Source organism: Chanos chanos, chromosome 1 (assembly GCF_902362185.1).
Source record: "Chanos chanos chromosome 1, fChaCha1.1, whole genome shotgun sequence".
Classification (NCBI taxonomy): Eukaryota; Metazoa; Chordata; class Actinopteri; order Gonorynchiformes; family Chanidae; genus Chanos; species Chanos chanos.
In genome coordinates, this window is record NC_044495.1 from 6,916,171 (window position 1) to 6,935,440 (window position 19,270).

General features: G+C 41.7%; 1 protein-coding gene across 1 annotated transcript in view; it reads left to right on the top strand.

The window, feature by feature from the left end:
* Positions 1-6,473: 6,473 nt before the first annotated feature.
* arhgap5 (Rho GTPase activating protein 5) overlaps positions 6,474-19,270 on the top strand; it is a 29,004-nt gene continuing 16,207 nt past the window's right edge. The window contains exons 1-3 of the mRNA XM_030773254.1: positions 6,474-6,677; positions 9,625-13,517; positions 14,326-14,476. Of these exons, the coding sequence (XP_030629114.1) occupies positions 9,798-13,517; positions 14,326-14,476 (3,871 nt within the window). The 5' untranslated portion in view covers positions 6,474-6,677; positions 9,625-9,797. The remainder of the gene's footprint in view (positions 6,678-9,624; positions 13,518-14,325; positions 14,477-19,270) is intronic.

The following is a 19,270-nucleotide window of genomic DNA, read 5'->3' on the forward strand; positions in this document are numbered from 1 at the left end:
ATGGGCTGCATGAAACAACTTGGCTGTTTCACTAAGCGCACCTTTTTTTAACCAATGACCAATCAAGGTCAAAGTGATTGATGACTCTTATGCTTAGTGATTTGTGTGGTTGTATGTCTATGATACCAACAGAGCTTTGCTACATTTATTGCTTTAACGTTTCATGAAATATGTTAGGTTAGGATATGACATGACGGCTCTGGCCTCGTCTTTTAAACTGAGTTGTCCCAGAAATGAAAGAAAAAGAAACTGTGTTTCCGAAGTTGTTGTTTTTTTCCCCCCTTGAGTGTGATTGGCACAAGGCGGATTGTTCTAACATGACATGGCAGAAACATGAAAACCTCCCATGAAAGCAGCATGATAAGACAAAGTTATTAAAGAAGACGTGCTTTCTGTCTGGGATGGGGATTTCTATGGCGTATTTCAGCATCTCTGCATCATTGTCAGTTATATGTATTTTGTGTGTGTATATATATATATATATATATATATATATATACATATATATGTGTGTGTGTGTGTGTGTGTGTGTGTATATGTATGTATGTATGTATATATATATATATATAGAGAGAGAGAGACATAATATAATACTGATAATTATGCAGATATATAAAAAGCCCTCACATTTTGTCCTATGCAGTAAGCACAGCACAGGATATCCATGGAGAGTGTTCTACTTCCTTGGGCTATGAGAGAAAATCAATAATTAAATGAGGCAGTTGCCCAGCTCTAGAGAAGAGAGAGGGTGTCTGGTTTCAGTGTCACCTGAGCTCTGTGCAGAACGTATAAAGGCTGATAATACTACTTCAATAATGAATTAAGATAGGGGACTATTTTTGATGTAAAAAACAGGGAATGGTTTGTGGATGCTTGTTGTTAGCTTTGAAATATATTCTATTTGAATCTCTCATAAAGAAGTCCTGTAGGGTGTTCTGTACATATGAAAGTCTTCCGTTCCTTTAAAAACTTGTTTAAAGTGGTGATTTTCACATATATTATACAAGAGGTAAGTATGTATTATTGATTGAGATTATCTTAAGTATGGCTTTCAGAGCCCTGGATTATTAAAGTAGTAGGATATGCCTTTGGCTCATTTTAAATATATCTTCATAAAATCTACATTTGAAGGATTCTGTCTGAGAAGTGCTGCATAATACGGACTGTTATACAGTAGGCTATGAAATTTAAAAAAAAAAGAAAAAAAAAAGTCTATATTTGTCTTTGCAAGACACCATACCCTCGAATTACACCGTGCCTTGGTTCAGCCATTCTCCCAAGTCTTGTCAGTTTGGTCTAAATGAAATACAACTCTCCATTGTTATAAAAAACACTTCCCGTGAGCCAAAAATAAAGAGGAATGAATGGACAGGGAGGGGAATGTAGAAAGAGCAGTAATCTTGTCCTTTATTTGAATATTTTCACTTTCTAGAATCAGCTGTAAAAAAAAAAAAAATTAAAGATTGTTCGGAACGCGAGTCATTCTGAGTAGTCTGTAAAATAGAGTGATAACTCTTAGATTTTACATCAGCAGTGCTGTACAATAGTCTGTTATATAATCGTATTGTATAATTAGCAGAGTAATTCAAAACTCAGAATGAGGCCAGTATAAATGTACTTAGGCGTCTGTGACACCACATGAGCGTGTTCTAAGAAATAACAGATTTCCCATAAGTCCCCTCTCTCTAATATGTGGCCCCATCCATCTCTTGTGACCTCAGGAACCCTACCCCGCCCATGAGACCAAAGCGTGGACCTGTTGCCATGGCAATCCAGCTGTGGTGCCGCGCTGGGTAAATAGTAGCAGCTGGTTCCAATTGTGCTTCATCACTGGTGTGGGGGGTTACGGGCTATCAGACCCCCAACTTCAGTCAGAACTACAGTCTGCATTCAACAGCAGTTCCTAAGTTTGAGAGAATTCAATGACCTCAGACAAAGATGTATTGTTTGAAAAAAAAAAAAAAAAAATACAGTAAAAGTAAAAAAACAGTAAGTAAGTAATGTTGGCCTGGGAGGTGCTTAATGACTGTGAATAACATTCTTAGTAACTCTTACTCACTCACTCAAGAAACACAGGCTAAGGATGACTTTCAACAAAAGCCATATTCAGCCATTCACAATAATAACCCGACAAAACCGCACTGCAGCGAGAGATCCCTGGCCTTGACTGTTTTTCCGTGGCTAGGCGACAGAACACAAAAGGGGGCAGGACAGTATTGCCTCCGTTCAGAGCACAGACTTTCTAGCACAGTTGGCAGATATAGAACACATCTAAGGGAAGTCAGAGGGAGATTTGGGTTGGGGTGTGTGTGTGTGTGTGAGTGTGGGTGGGTGTGTGTGCTGTTGGGGTGGTAAATAATTCATGATCCTGAAGAAAAAAAAGAGAGGGGAGATTTGAGGAAAGGCAGATATCCAGACAGAGGGACAGACAGACAGGTGGAGGCAGCTGTGAGGTAGACTGCTGGGCTTTTGATGTCTGCAGCGTCCTCTAGGTGAGTGGTCCAGAGACCGGGCCACATTAATTAATGTGGGCCACAGCGGCTCTCAGCTCCACGCTGTCTGCAGCCCGAGGTGCGAGAGTGTAAGGCAAAGCCCAGAGGCTAGATGGACAGACCCACAGACGATACTTGCCTCGGGGTTCAATTAAACATAAAGCTGGAGTTGCCATAGCGATAACTTGACACCGTTCCCTTGGCAGAGAGGACAAGAGCTGCATGCTAGCCCTGCATACAAAATTGACATGGGATTGCCCATAGCAAAGTAGCCTCCCACTCAGGCTACAGGGCATCTCTAAAACAGACAAAACCTCCCAAAATGATGATAATGGAAGGTGCTGTGACAAAAGAAAGGATTTATTACATACACTACACACTGTGTAGTGTATGTAATATATTCTGTATACTATAAAGCCAAACCAATTCTTACAAAGTAGAGTTTTGCATGTTACTGCATGTGGTATAAAATGGGTAGGGCATATTTCCCAGTGTAAGCTTTGAGGTTTTGACTATTCAATGTTTCACAATTCATATGCCCTCACAGAAACCGACTAGCTTGTCTGTAGAACATATTGGTGTTCTTATTTCCTGAACATACCCTGTATAGTACAGCATATGTAAAATGAACTTCATATCTATATCTATCTTTATCAGTCTTCTTTTTCCCCCTACAGAAACCCTCAACCTTTGATGGATTACATTCGGTGATCCAGCGGCGGTTTTTTTTCTCTCAAAGGGGAAACAGCAGCCTACTGCTGCGGACAGATAAAGGCAAACCTGATCCACGCTCTGCTGTTGATAACGCTGGCCATTTGAGTGGCCCCCTTTCTGAGCAGAACACAGACTACATTTGCATAGCGCCTCAAGGCCTGTGATAGAAAGGAGCCAGAAGAGCAAGTACCAGCTAGCCTGATGAGCATACACATACACACACACACACACGCAAAGAAAAACATCTCCTGCAGTTCTTGAATAAAACGAGTCTTTCAGCAGTCCAATTTGTTCTGAGAATCATATAGCATTAATATGTCTGTATTCGTGTGGATATGTTGATCTGATCACAATCTAATGCAGGTGACTTCAGATATAAATCAGTGCCCTTTAAGGACATCGTTGGTGCCCAGAGATTGTGGTTACGCTTCTGTCAGTGATATTTGAATGTCAAATATGAATATACACTTCTCTGTATGATGTAATATTCTAGTTAATCTTCTCAAGTCTTTTTTTTTGACATCGGGAGTACACATCACACTTTCCATTGCTGGTTCATCAAGTTTCTATTGAATGACTTTGGAGAAAATGAAACTGCTGGTGATCACATTTCTTAGACAATAATTATCACTGGTTTATAACAGGTTTTGACACATCGAGCTCATAGAACTCTAATGATACCTGAATCACTACAGGGTAACAGAATGGACTGACTCACTTTGAGAAGAGGAGTAAAATATGTGATTTTACAGTAAGCAGTGACAGATACTGTACACAACAGGTCATTAGAAAAACTTTTTTATTGGAAACCAGATTTATTTTCAAACTTCACACTTTGTTAAACAGTGATGTTGTGTGTCATGAAGTCTACTCACAATCTCTGCTTTAGAGAATGATTTAAATTGACACGTCTTTGATCACACTCAGGCCACAGTGTGGGCATGTGATAAACTTTCTATATATGTTAATGGTTTGTATTTGTTTCAGTGACCTATTCTGTATTTTTTATGAAGACTCTGACTTGAATAAGGTCATAAACAGATTCTATTGATACAAACAGAGGATATTATATATAACAGTCATGATATTGAACATCCAGTTCATATTTATTGATTTTCACATTATAAAAAAAAAAATGCATTCATTCATTTATTTTTTTTTTTACACTGAAATGTACTCCACCTTTTAAGCTGACTTACGAGTTTCCATGGAGTCTGAAGTCATTTTTATTTTTCATTAATGCTTCGCCGGACAGGACCTGTGTGAGCTACGCATTCTCACAGCACCAGGGGAACGAACCGTAAATAAAAACGTTGTCTTTACTCAGTGCCCTCTGTCGCTCAGTAATTATATTTTATTGCATCAAATGACACAACAATGACACAACACGTCATTTTTACCAACTGACCTTTGAACGTGCCGGATGCACACCAGTGTGGACGTCTAAAAGCTGAGTTAACAGCATGTTTTTGAAGCCGAGAGCAGGCTCAAGACTGCAATTTCTTTTCCCTGTTCATACTGATTGATGGTGAAAGCTGAAGCTATAAATCAGAGATCTCCCATCAAACTCCCACTTGTTTAAGTGATTTGTCAGACAGAACAAGAGGAAAACTCTCATTTTGGAGTGTATGTTTCACAACACGCTCCTCCATCCGAGCAACACGTTAAAAAAAAAAAAAAAAGAAAGAAAGAGAGAAAGAAAGAAAGAAAAAAAAGCACCAAAAAAAAAAAAAAAAGCAAACCTGAGAAAAAGAGTCAGTGTAAACAGCAGAGGACAGGGCTTCCTGCTTGTCCCAGGGTGTTTTGTTGTATTTGAATTGCAGAGAGACAGCTGAACCCACACCCAAACAGCTCCGAACAATGGTGCTCAGGCTTCCAGCCTCAAATTTAGAAACAAATGCTCCATAGAGCATAAAGCAAAACAGAAATGTTCTGCTGAAATTTTTTTTTTTAAAGAGATGTAGGCATGATTGAGCAAATCCAAGCAGTATTATATTACAGGGCCCAGTCTGGGTCTTAAATATTACAACAGTAATAGTAATAGTTTTAATATTTACTCATTAAAAGCTGAGAGAGAGAAAAAAATATATTGGCCACGTTTCAAGTGAATGTATCAGTTTCTAAATGTGTTGTTTCTATGTGAAATTTGTTTAAATGCTTCATCATAAATATCTGATTTTTTTTTAGATAACCCTTATAGAGAATTTGAGTGAAGACATTTTGAAGAAGCACTTATTCTGAACTTGTAAAACAGGCTTTAATGAAAACTGTTGTGAGGCATGGCATTGTAGTCTCCCTTTCTCTTCTGGATTTCACTGCACTGCTTCCTATTGTAACTTTGTCTTTATATCAGGCAGTTGCATAGCCTGAAGCTGTATAGCTCCATAGAGGATCATGATTGCATTATCCATCTAGCTGATAAACTAATATACTTTAGTGTTCACCATAATGATTTTATGCCCTGTTAAATCTGGCAGAATCACTCAACCTAGTGGTGTAATTTGATTTAATGCTATATCTGTTTACATGTTTATTGTCTAGTGATTGTCTGAAGAATTGCAGCACCACATTTCCCTGCAAACCGGGCTAAATGCAAGAGCTGTGCAAACAAGGTTTGGTAAATGTACTTAAAATCCTCTCGGTGACTGTTGAAAGTGAAGCCCTCGGGCAAAAATACAGTTCTGGAATCTGACATGGCATTATTCCAGAAATCCAATTAATTTTCCTCTTAACCTCACCAGTCATGCCCTTCAGTTTAAAATTACAAGTTAAATGTAGCCCCATGAAATTCAATTTGATGGACATCTGATATACTGCTGAATCACATGAATTAATTTTTGTATTTGTAAAAATTACAAAGTAATTAGATAGACAGACACCGTCAGATGGACACAGACAGACAGACAGACAGACAGACAGACAGACAGACAGATAGATAGATAGATAGATAGATAGACAAAATGATTAGTTGAGTGTTTTATTAGTGATTGATAGCTGTGTATAACAAATAAAAATAATTCAAACGATAGCTCTAAAAAGGAAGGCTTAAGATTCCAAAAATGTTAAATATAGTGGGGGGAAAAAATTATATACCGATAAGAATAGCAGGAGCCTACCAATTAGGTGTTATGGGATTGTGTTGCAAACATGAACGCGCGACGCGCCCCCGCAGTGAAGGGAATGGAAAAGTTACTGGGGAGAGAGTGAGTGAGAGAGCAGGATCTATCCGTCGCCATTACCGATTGGAATGAGAGGGGAGGGAGTGGGACTCGGATTACACGCATACCACTGATATTGTGAAAAAATAGATGAAAAACCCTCTTCTTGAGAATTTCAAAGGATACACCGTATGTTTACGGCCAAAGAAAACACACGATAACTGTTTTAAGATCGAATTAGTGGAAATTAAAAAAAATACTTGGATTGCTACATCTTTTCCGTGGTGTCGGGAGCTGGGAGCGACCATGTTAGGTAGGGGAATGTATTTGGAAAGGAGTGCTCTTACTTTCTTTAGTGCTGTCTGCACAAGACTTTCCATATTTCTTTCGTTTTTGTCTGCCTCAAACAAGCTAAGCCTAGTCGTGTAGTATATCTCAAATAGTTAAATATGCATTTTAACAGTTGCCATTTGGAGTGTATTGTTCCATTATCACAGTGTGGTGTAACGCTGGGCTAAGTTTAGCTAGCTAGCTGAGAGAGAGCGTCTTGCCTCGATTCGGGGCAAGGCCCCTGTGGTAATCACTCGTTAACAAACTAAATATCATAGATAATACTCAGTTGCTTGTTAATGTTAATTATGGACAACTTCTGTTTACCGCGCGACTCTAAAGGAGAAAATTCTCTCATAACAACTAGCTTGAAACATCGAACAACTTAGCTCATTCAATGCCACCTATTTGGGTTATCTGGCTAGCTCTACCACGCTAGCTTCCTCGTTTGTCTGACCAGTAAGTCCGTTTACTAGCTCACTAGCCAAAGAAAAGCATTATGTCATCCTGCGATGTTCTCAAGCAAGTGTAGTGAATAAGTTCAATGACCAAACGCTAGCCTGTCAGAGCGGATGACGGAGTCTCATTCTCACCGGTTAATATTAGTTGGTAAGGAATAGGAAAAGTAAGTGAAGCTATAACGTTACTTATATCACTCACCCTCACCAGCCTCTAGTACTATGGACTTCATTAGTTCCCCGAACATATATTACCAGATAATGTCATTTCTGTTCCTGCGGACTCTGATACATTGGTAAAGATCGCAGATGTGTAAAAAATCATCCAAAAGACGTGGGGTAAACCACTTTAGCTTTGTGCATATTTAGATAAATGATTGCATGTGTACTTTTAACTGTCCTTTAAAGCATCTTAGAATCTGTCTTTACAAGTCGTTTGTTCGCATACTTTTGCGCAACCGATGTAGATAATGATAGATTTTATCCGTGGTAATACCGGTGGTTTCCAGCAATCCGTTACATCTTATCAGATTTACATATCACAAACCAATTGCAGTAAAAGTCCCGTCATATTATTTACACTGATTGATAAGGTGCTTACTGCCACCTTTCTACACTGGAGTATATTGACAGAAAATTAATGTCTGTTTGAAAGTATCGAGTGTGTTTGCAACGTAAGTATGACTGCCTCTATATCGTAAAAGGATCAAAAATTGTGTTTGTCAGCTGCATTAAATCATCTTTCATACTGTCATATTTGGAGTTGTTCTGACAGTAGCCATCTTGAAGCAACTAACAAGGAAATTACAGATGACCTCTGGAATACGCTTTTCGGAGAACATTGTCCACCTGCTCTACGTCCTCGGGAACGAACGTTTAGTCATGCTCTAAACGGACCGTAAAACCGATTTTGTAGTAGTTTTTCTAAAATAACAGTCTCTCAGTATGGATCACGCTATGGGTTTCCATTCCTTTTTATTATTTTAATCGACTTAAATTTTACAGAAATTTGGCGGTTGTTCGTGAGGTGATTGGTGGATCAGATTAGTTAAGGATTGCGTTGATCGTTGTTCAGACTTGGCAGAGTGCATCATAATGTATAAAGCCCAAATGCTAGTGGCAGATGGCATTGACTTGGTTTTTGGATAGAGATGGTTGGCACAAGCTTGAGATGTAGCCCTAAAATCCTATTTTAAATGTCACATTTTTTAAAGGAGCTCTGAAAGATGTTATAAGTAGTTTACAAATGAGTTAGCGTGCCACAAACTGATTAAACACCCTCTGATTTGATTACATTTTAATAAGATCGTAATTGAACATCCAGACTTGCTTTTAAGTGGTAGGCTTGTAAAACAAAGCAACTGCACCTGCAAGCTATTCTTTGGATAGTTAACAAGGGTTGAAAGAAAGTTTTTTTTTAATCTTCGATTTAGTATCTGTAATCCTAACCAAAGACTAACGTATTTGCATAATATCTGGGGTACTGATAAAACACAATCATGTGTTTTGGAATAATAAAACACTCAATCTTAGATTCGCTATGTCTGTGTGTTGTGTTTGTAAAAGAGTAGAAGAGAGTGAATTTTCTTTTTGTAGAGCTGTGTTGTGTTTTCATTTGACCCTTTGCAATAGAGAGTGTCCATGGAGCATCATTTGCTTCAAAGATATTGTCTTGATTTGCTTTCTCTGAAAGGATTATTCAGGTGTTAACTGGTTCCTTGAGGCTCAGTTCATTCCAAATTACAAATTTGTAGGCTGCTGCTGATGGGGCCTGGATTTTTTTTATTGCTTGGCTAATGCATTTTTGGGTCAGTGCCTCTTAAAGGTTGAGGTTATAAGTATTTTCAGCACAAATTGTATTCATGCAGTATTTATTTATTTTTTTTCATCAGAGTCATTGGTACAAGCAAAGGCAGAGAGGCAGACTTTACGAGAACAGTGTTTGTTCACCTTGTATTTTCATAGGCTTTAGAGTTCTGTCTTAAGCCATTGGAGGTTACCAGAAATCCATGAAATTTAGCCTAATTACATTGTGATCTGTGCTGTAGGTCTGTAATGCAGATAAGCTGATGTTTGATTTCAGCGCTCTGTTAAACTGAGTCAACATTTTTTTTCCATTTGTCTTTTCATTGTTTATTCATTTTTGCCTGAGTTAAAATAATTTAGGCTTTAAATTCTACCCAGAGAACACAGGCTTGTCATCAGTACCAAAGCCAACACAGTTTCGCAGATTTGTCACTAATCACTGCTCTGGAAGCATTTGTATGGGTTTGGCCTATCATATGTTGAAATTGCTGTTGGAAGATAATTATTTCCTTTTTTTTTTTTACTTAGTTTGGCCAAAATAACGTTTCTGTCTCTGGGGATGCAAGAATTCCAAAGTGATTTTTACAGTGAAATGAGTTCAGTCGTTTGTTTGGCCTGTAATTCAGGCATGATCTTTTTTAAAAAAAATTTTTTGTTGTTTTCCAGGAAGGTGATAAGAAGAGAAGAAGCAACTGCCCCAAACTGGCTGATCGTGAAGTGGGCGGGACCAGGTCTGGAGCAAGACATGGAGGGACACCTTAACTAACCAATGGAATCAGAGCTGTGCCCTCCTGGCAAACTTTTGCTGAAAGTGTCAAGGCAATGAGAGGGGGAGCATAATGGCCAAGAACAAGGAGCCCCGCCCTCCAGCATATGCTGTCAGTGTTGTTGGGCTCTCAGGGACAGAGAAAGAGAAGGGTAACTGTGGTGTGGGCAAATCCTGCCTATGCAACAGATACGTACGCCCCAGCGCGGACAGCTATTACTCAGAGCACACTTCTGTGTTGAGCACAATTGACTTTGGAGGACGTGTGGTGAATAATGATCATTTCCTCTATTGGGGCGAAGTGTTACACAGAGGGGACGATGGCCTCGAGTATAAAATACACGTCATCGAACAGACTGAGTTTATCGATGATCAAACGTTTTTGCCCCATCGCAGCACAAACTTGCAGCCCTACACTAAGCGGGCTGCGGCGTCAAAGCTGCAGTCCGCGGAGAAATTGATGTACATTTGCACAGACCAGCTCGGCCTGGAGCAGGACTTTGAACAGAAACAAATGCCTGACGGGAAGCTGAACATTGACGGTTTTGTCCTGTGCATAGACGTTAGCAAAGGATGCAATAGAAAATTTGATGATCAGATGAAATTTGTCAATAATCTTTACTCTCAGATAGCCAAGTCAAAAAAGCCTATTATCATCGCTGCAACAAAATGTGACGAGTGTATAGAGCAATACTTAAGGGATGTCCAGGCTTTCGCTGCAAATAAAAAGAACCTCCTGGTGGTTGAAACATCCGCTCGGTCGTCTGTTAACGTAGACCTCTGTTTTAACGCTCTGACCCAGCAGATGGACAAAACACGAGGCAAACCCAAAACCATCCCGTACTTGGAGGCATACAAATCTCAGAGACAGTTAGTGGCCTCTGTCACAGACAGGTTTGAAAAGCTCATTGTACAGACTGTCCGAGATTATCACACAAACTGGAAAACGGTTAGCAATTCATTAAAAAACCACCCAGACTATGAGGAATACATCAACTTGGAGGGCACCAGAAAAGCCCGAAACACCTTCTCAAAGCACACTGAGCAGCTCAAACAGGAACATATCAAGAAAAGGAGAGATGAGTATCTCTCCAGTCTGCCAAAAATTCTCAATAACTTACTTAACAACCTCGAGGAAATCGAGCACCTCAGTTGGATAGAGGCACAGAACCTCATTAAGAGTAGGCCTGAATTTCAGTACTGGTTTGTTGTGTTGGAGCAGACCCCATGGGATGAGACGGATCACATTGACAAAATCAATGACAGGAGAGTGCCCTTTGATATCCTCAAAACCTTCGAAGGAGAGAGGATATATCAAAACCACGTCCAGCATTTGATCTCAGAAAAGAGGCGGCTGGAGATGAAGGAAAAATTCAAGAAGACTCTGGAACGGGTGCATTTCATTAGTCCGGGACAGCCCTGGGAAGAAGTCATGTGTTTTGTCATGGAGGACGAGGCTTACAAGTATATCAGTGAATCCGATCGCAGGGATGTTTACAGTCGGCATCAGCAGGAAATAGTTGAAAGGGCCAAAGAGGAATTTCAGGAAATGCTTTTTGAACATGCTGAGCTGTTTTACGACCTGGATTTAAATGCCACCCCAAGCTGTGACAAGATGAGTGAGATCCACACTGTACTCAATGAGGAACCCAGATACAGAGCTCTACAGAAACTTGCCCCAGATAGAGAGTCTCTCTTATTGAAGCACATTGGGTTTGTGTATCACCCCACAAAGGAGACATGCCTGAGTGGTGTTGGTTGTGTGGATCTGAAAGTCGAGCAGGTCCTTGCAAATAGGCTGGTTCAGCTGGACCATGGTCGTTCCAATCTCTACTATAACAGTGCCAATATCGATAAAATCAATTTATTTCTCCTGGGCAGAGAGGGATTGGCTCAGGAACTCGCTAATGAAATCAGAGCTCAGTCCACAGATGACGAGTATACTCTAGATGGGAAAATTTATGAATTGGACCTTAAACCGTTTGATGTCAATTCTGCGTTGTTTTTGAGCCATTCCTTGGCATCAACGTTTAAACCTCACGGGTGCTTCTGTGTCTTCAGCTCAATAGAGTCGCTTAATATTATTGGTGAATGCATTAGCCGAATTCGAGCAGAGATGGCTCAGAGCAGAAGAGACAGATTCGCCCAGCCTTTGCCATTTATCCTCATTCTGGCAAACCAGAGAGACAGTGTTTGCAAAAACATGCCTATTTTGAGGCATCAAGGCCAACAGCTTGCCAACAAATTACAGTGCACCTTTGTAGATATACCCTCTGGTACCTTCCCACGCAAATTTAACGAGTCCCAAATAAAACAGGCTCTCAGAGCCGTTCTGGAGGGGCTGAAGCACAACTTTGACGTGATGTGCCCCGCACCCTCCATCAAAGATCTGTCCGAGACAGATTTGCGCATCGTTATGTGTGCCATGTGCGGAGATCCATTCAGCGTGGATCTCATTCTCTCGCCTTTTCTGGACTCGCACTCGTGCAGTGCCGGTCAGCCTGGTCAAAGCAACACCCTGATTCTCGATAAAATCATAGGCGACAGCCGCAGACGAATACAGGTCACCGTCCTCTCGTACCACTCCTCGATCGGAATCAGGAAGGACGAATTGGTCCACGGTTACATTCTCGTTTACTCAGCAAAACGAAAGGCCTCCATGGCTATGCTGAGGGCTTTCTTGGCAGAGGTCCAAGATGTCATCCCAGTCCAAATGGTGGCCATCACAGACAGCCAGGCTGATTTCTTTGAGAACGAGGCCATCAAGGAGCTGATGACTGAAGGGGAGCACATTGCTACGGAAATCACGGCTAAATTTACAGCACTCTACTCTTTATCTCAGTACCACCGTCAAACAGAGGTATTCACACCTTTTTTCAATGAGGTACTCGAGAAGAAGAGCAGCATTGAGAGCTCCTTCATGTTTGACAACACCAGGGATGGGACCGGCGCCACTGAGGAAGTCTTTCCACAGTCTCCACACAGCCACTCGCCTGCGTACAGTTATTACCCTGACTCTGAGGAGGATGGGGAAGGTCCGCCGCCTTACAGCCCCATTGGGGATGATGTACAGCTGCTGCCCACGCCCAGCGATCGCACCAAGTACAGAATTGACCTGGAAGGGAATGAGTACCCTGTCCACAGCACACCTGTTGGTGATCACGAACGCAACCACAAAGTGCCTCCCCCAGTGAGACCCAAGCCTGTTCTGCCGAAACCTAGCGTGAAGAAGCTTGACCCCAACCTTCTAAAGACCATCGAGGCGGGCATGAGGAGCACCCGAAGGACGCGAGGACCAATGGCCCATGCTGAGGACCTTGAGTCGTCCGACAATTACGCGGAGCCGGCTGACACACTCCTTAAATCAAAGGGCTTAAACGATGATATTTACGCCGTCCCGGAGGACACCCACAGCCGGATCGTCAAGATGCGTAACTCGTTCGGCGGGCTTCACGTCTTGCACGGCGAAGAGGAGAACGGCATCGACCGTCTGTCCAAGTCCCAGTGCAGCAGGAGACCTTCTAAGTACAAGCACCGTTCGAAGATCCTCTTCAGCAAGACGAAAGCCTACCACAGACGCGTTCACTCTGACGTCAGCGACGACGAGTCGGGGCCAGCGTCGCAGAAGAAGAAGAAGGGCAGGGGTCATCGGTGCAGCGAGGAAGACCCCTTGCTCTCTCCTGTGGATCCCTGGAAGGTGGGGATAGACAACCCAGCCATCACTTCTGACCCAGAGCAGGATGACAAGAAATCGAAGAAGAAGAAGGCACCAAAGACCAAGGAACCCAAAAAGGTGAGCTGTGTGTTTTTCTTCATTATTTTGAACGAATCACAAAATCTGATGTAAGTGCTTTATTGTTTTGAAGGTTAATATGGAGGTTGAAATTTTGTCTTCTTAAACTGAAATAAGAGTAGCCTATGATTAAATATATGCACTGTTTTATCACCTTACATGTTATGATTTTCACTGACACAAGTGCTACTCTTTTAGTTGGTTTTTTTAGTACTTTTAACAGTTGTTTTGAGAATGCTCTAGCGGCACTCAGAATGCCATTCTGTTGTCAGCTCTTTCTGATGTTGAAGTGGAGAGGATGCGAGATACAGTGGAAGAATTTCTGAGCATCCCACGGTAGCTTTGACTGCCTGTTACCAGATGTTAAAGGCATTTGAAGACAGCATTCCAGAGTATAGAGGAAACACTCTGGAATTTTCTCGTTCCCTTTCATTCTGCTTAAGCTTGCTGGCACAGTTTGCCCAAGCTAGAAACGTCTTTTGATGCCCTGAACATCCGTGACGATTTGCAGTCTGAAGATTTTTTCCCTTTCAGATTTTAAAGTATGAGGAACCTGCTCTTTCCTCACTTTAGATACATCAAATGATGCTCTCACAGTAATAGATCTTGACTTGCCTTTGAAACCTTTTTTTTTTTTTTTATATTTTCCATTGCTGTTTGTAAGAGGACACTTTTGAGTTGATCAAGAAAGGGAACACAGTTCAGTTTGGAGTGCATAACTCGCCAATGAGCGGCATACTGTAGGATGTAAACCGAAAATTACAACAGAATGCTTTGTGTGTAATGTGCCCCCTGTCTTCTCAAACAGACAAAATCAAAGGCTACTAAGCCTCTGTATCCACCCACGCGAAGGAACTGGGAAAGCAACTACTTTGGTGTGCCCTTGGAGAACCTGGTAACCCCTGATCGACCAATCCCGTTGTTCATTGAGAAGTGTGTGGAATACATTGAGCGCACAGGTACGTCCTTTGGTTTTCTGATGATTTTGCTGTTTTCATGCAGGATTTAATCACTCCCTACAGTATGCATGCAGCCTTCTCTTGTTATTGTAGTGTTTTGACTTCAGCTTTGTTGTTTATCCCCCTGCATTGAAAATTGACTGCTTATCAGTGTGATGTGACTCGAGGCTACTTTGAGCACACGTGAACTTGTTATATTGTCCTGATGTTGCAAGGCAACGTGTTGTTTAGCACCGGACTAGGAACAAGAATATGGGTCTTTGGGTATACAGGCTTGGCTTCAGCAGTGCACCAGGACAAATGAATCAAGCAATCAAAATGACCTGATAAGCCGGTGAAAAGTAGAATAAGGTGGGGTAGATCAGACTCTGAACAAAAGCTTGAGGGGGAGTGACCCGCCCCCAGGAGGGATGGCTGTCAAAGCCTACCCTTAGCCAAGAAGCTCAGGGAGAATCAGGTCATGTTCTGATCATTTTGTCATGCAGGTAGAGGCTTCCTGTGGTTATTATGCCAGAGAAACCTTTCCCATTTTGCCGCCTTTACAGCCCCTAAATGTCTTGGAGGCATTTAATTGGATTTTCCTTTAAGCTTTGTATGCTTGAAAACAAAGAGACGGATTAATTCTCGTGCTCAGTTCTTTGTTCTGAGTCTGGTTTTGCTCACTGCAGCTGCATAGAAAAGGGTCAAGTGAAAATGATTGGTGTTGGAATATGAACTACGTCTAATGTTATTTCATCGCTTTGGTTAGGACCGTTTTTTTTTTTTTTGTAATCTCAGCATCTGTAAAACAAAAGTGTCATTTTTGCCATGCTGCTGCCATGTTTCTTGTCTTTGGTTTAAGTTGACAAGGGGTTCAGGTCGCTAAAGATGCATTGAGTCCTCTCAGCGGTTTTTGTCCTTTCATCCTTTGGGCCCCCACATTTTATGATCTTATGTAATATGAAGTGGCTATTCTTTTGGTCCTGGCAGTCCTCTCTAGAGAGGCTTGACTGACTACACGCACTGTCTGTTCTGAGAAACAGGTCATTCATGAAATGCCTGATGAGTGTATCTCACCGCTCTTGGCCTCTCTGCTACTTGGGTTTATGAATGATTTTACATTCTCGTATTCATTCTGAGCTTCCGTGCAACTGAAACTGCTGTTTGAAATCTCAGCGCTAGTCTACAGTATTAATCGTTTGTTAGCCTTGTCTTTTGTTGGTCCGTGTTTTGTTTTGTTTTGTTTTGTCTTTCTCTATTCTTGTATCGGACCCGAGTGTCATTTGAGCGTCACCGTTGCAAGCGGTCTGGAATACTCCTGACACTGCTGTGACTGTTCAGCCCCTGATGGACCGTAAAGAAATAAATTAACAGGCAAAAGTGCATCCGTAGAGCTATTCTGGCCCGGCTTATATTAGCCTCCACAGGCCAGAGTCTCCAGATGCTACTCACACAATCTCAGTTAATCGTGTATTTCATTAAACGTTTCCTTTTCTCTCAGTAATGAATTGCATTAGGAGGGGAAAAGGGAGGGGGGGGGGGCACAGACACGGTGTGGTGAATGATTAAATGGATTTTGATGTTGATGCATTTGGAAAGTCGTCTTGGTCATTATTCCCAGAGCACTTAGCCTAATGTGAGCAGGCGGTGTGAGTTTTTTTTTTTTTTTTGGAAGCAGTGGTGCTCTCTCGGTGGGTGATTGGCGATTATACCTCTTCCTCTGCATGTTGAGCAGGAGACATGTAATATTCACCTCTTTTTTTTATGTTAAGAGGCTCCAAGAACTGTGTATTTACACATTAGCTTGATCCTAGTTCTAAAGTGTATTTGGGTTCCAGTTGTTTAATGTCACAATGTCAACTTGCTGCTTCAGTCTAACCCTATAATATCTGAGTGGGTATCCACTCAGACATTACATTGCACTTAAATTACAGGGCTGAATATAATTTATGCTCACAGTAGATATCTGTCGAGTGTTGTTACTGAAATCAGTTGTCTGGACAAAAGGCCATCTCATCTGGGTGATGCCTTTTTTTTTTTTTTTGTAATTGTTGCATAATTGTGACGGTGCTTCTCAAGTGGGCCAATAACCAACAGAAGTGTTAATTAAACCAAATTCCAGTCTGTTTGAAAGGCCGGCCTACTTCCTGTGTTCGGTTCGATGACGACATGGCCTCTACTGCCTGTTCTGTAACCCGCAGTGTACCCAATGGAAACTTTGACTCACCGTCATCAATAAAGCACAGCTCACCAGTTAAACTCAGTCTATCAGACAATAGAATCAGGTGATGCCTGTGTGATGACACATACATTTTGCAGTCAGACAGTTTTTTTGAGAAGACTGGCAGTCTTGACTCTCTTCAATAAAGGCAAAGTTTGAAATGTGGTTTTGAGGTATATGATTAAGCAGCTGTTAGTGGTTTTCATGGCTGTTTGGAGATGGAAGTGGGCAAAGTGTTACTTAGTGAGAAAGCGATACTGGAGTAGAGTGTGTGCTAAGTGGTTTTGTGGTTACAGTGGCAAGTTGGAATTTAAGTGCTGAAATAGGGCAGTGTCCTTTTTGCTCTCTTTTTGCCTTTCATTTCTGTCACAGTTGCTTTGTCCTTTGTCTCTCTCTCTCTCTCTCTCTCCCTCTCTCTCTTTCTGTCACACATGCGTGCAAACACATGAACAACACAAAATAAACTCAAACAGAGGGAGGAGAGAGAGAGAGTAAGTGTGTGTGCGAGTGAGAGAGAAAGGGAGAGAGAGAAGGAGGGAGGCTGGGAGGCTGGGAGGCTGAAGGAGAAGCAGAGAGCAAACCGTAGCCATTTTCTGCTGATCTCATGCCCTGAATGTGCTAGCTCTGAGCAGTGGCTGGCTGATGCCTGCTGACAGTGATTAATTGTTTGGGTCAGTTGGTTTGGGAGCTGCTTTTTTCAGCCTGGGAGAATGTGGACTGGGCCGTATGTGCGGCCCACACGGCATGCTGCTTGGAAGAATCTGCAGGACCGTGACCAAACTTAGCCGCGGCCTAAATGATGCGAGATTTGCGCTACTGATCTTCTAATCAGTGAATCTACTAATCAGTGACTAATACCAACGATCGATTAATTATTCTGAAGGTTCTGATTGCTCTTAGTTATGCTAGACTACTTTGGTTGTTGGATGTTTAAATCAGCGCTTGATGAGATGATTGTAGGATAACTAGTGATGCATTTGCGTCCAGATCGGGACAGCACAGGCTGGACACAGTTTTCAAGAGACAAAGCGGTCACCTTTTCCAAGTTAAAATCGTTTTCTCGCATGTCATAATGGTTGCATTGTGGCGAGATTGATTGATTGATTTAGAAGGTGCATATCAAGTGTTCTCTGCCTCATAGTGATCTGGAACAGTAAGCCGGGCTTTATCCTTACTGATTAAAATCATGAGTGGTGATTTAGCAGCACAGTCCAAAATTACACCTGTTTGTGGGTTTTGGATGGTAGCAGTTGATTTTGGCTGCAGTTACTTTCACAAATAGCTCCAGCCGGTAATGTGCAATTGAAGTAATTGCGGACATGTCAGACTTGCTATTGATAGGCTGTGTTTTTGTGTTTATAAACAGTTTGTCTATAGTTACCGAGGACACTCATTTTAGCTAACGTACCTAATGTACCATGCTGAGGTGTTACTTTGTGTTGTGTCTCGCCAAACGGTTGTCGTCAAATGCAAGTTAACGTAGCTCTGTGGCAGCGGTTACCTCCACTGTGGCTTTAGCGTTGTCAAATTAACCGTTAACATGTTTACCAGTCAACTTTTGTCAGTGACCTCAACCTGGTCATTAATGAATGGGTAATGGAACCTTAATGGACACGATTTAGAGTCAGCCTGCCCATGTGTAGGCTACTTTAACTGCTGCAAGATTATGTTTATGAAAAGATGGATCCTTATGCGAGACACACTGTCCCTAATGAACCAGTACATCTACGATTTGTTCTGCTCTGTTTAAGTTCTTTTAAAGTGTTTGTTTTGGCTTCAAAATTTTTGCTTACACTTGTTTAAAAATGCACTTGAAGACTACGCAGTGAAAGATTAGCTACTCTTGACCCATCTTAACATGATACAGTTGCAGACACAGGCGAGAGAGAAATGAACTGGAGATTCGTCAGGGTTAAGAATCATCCATGCCCATTTTCAACACTTGTCCCTTGACCGGCCACTGCGAGTAACGTATTGTGCCTGACAAGATATGAAAACCAAGGCATTTGCTTTTGTTCTCCCTTTTAAAGAGACACTTGGCACCTGTGGACAGATCCACAGCTTTCTGAACAAAGGACTCATTTTATTTCTCTAGTTGTTAAACTCCCTGTGTGTGTCTGTGTTTTGCATAGGCCTATTCCCCCCCAAAATTAAATCCTCAGCATGAAAGTGGCCTGATCATGCTGTAACTTGCTCAGTGGCTTGAGCCTTTGGTGATGACCTGCTCCGTATCTGGGCCTAGTTAAGTGTGCTGTTGACTTCCTGCATGACTGTGGGGGAGATGTGCGATTGGAGGAAATGGCCACTCTGTGATTGGCCGAAATAGGTTTTCTGTGCCTGTGGCTGTGTCTGAGCATCTCTGGTCACCATTTAAGAATCCTTTTAGAGCACCTTTTTGTCTGAAAGCCCTGGCGGATGAATAAGTTCATCACGCCATGTTCTTTCTTTCTTTCTTTCTTTCTTTCTCTCTCTCTCACTTTCTTTCTCTTTCTGTCTTGCTCGCTCTCTCTCTCTCTCTCTCTCCCTCTTTCACCCTGTCACCCTTTCACTTTCTCAAAAGCTTGTTCTTTCTCTTTTTAACTGTCTTTCTGACT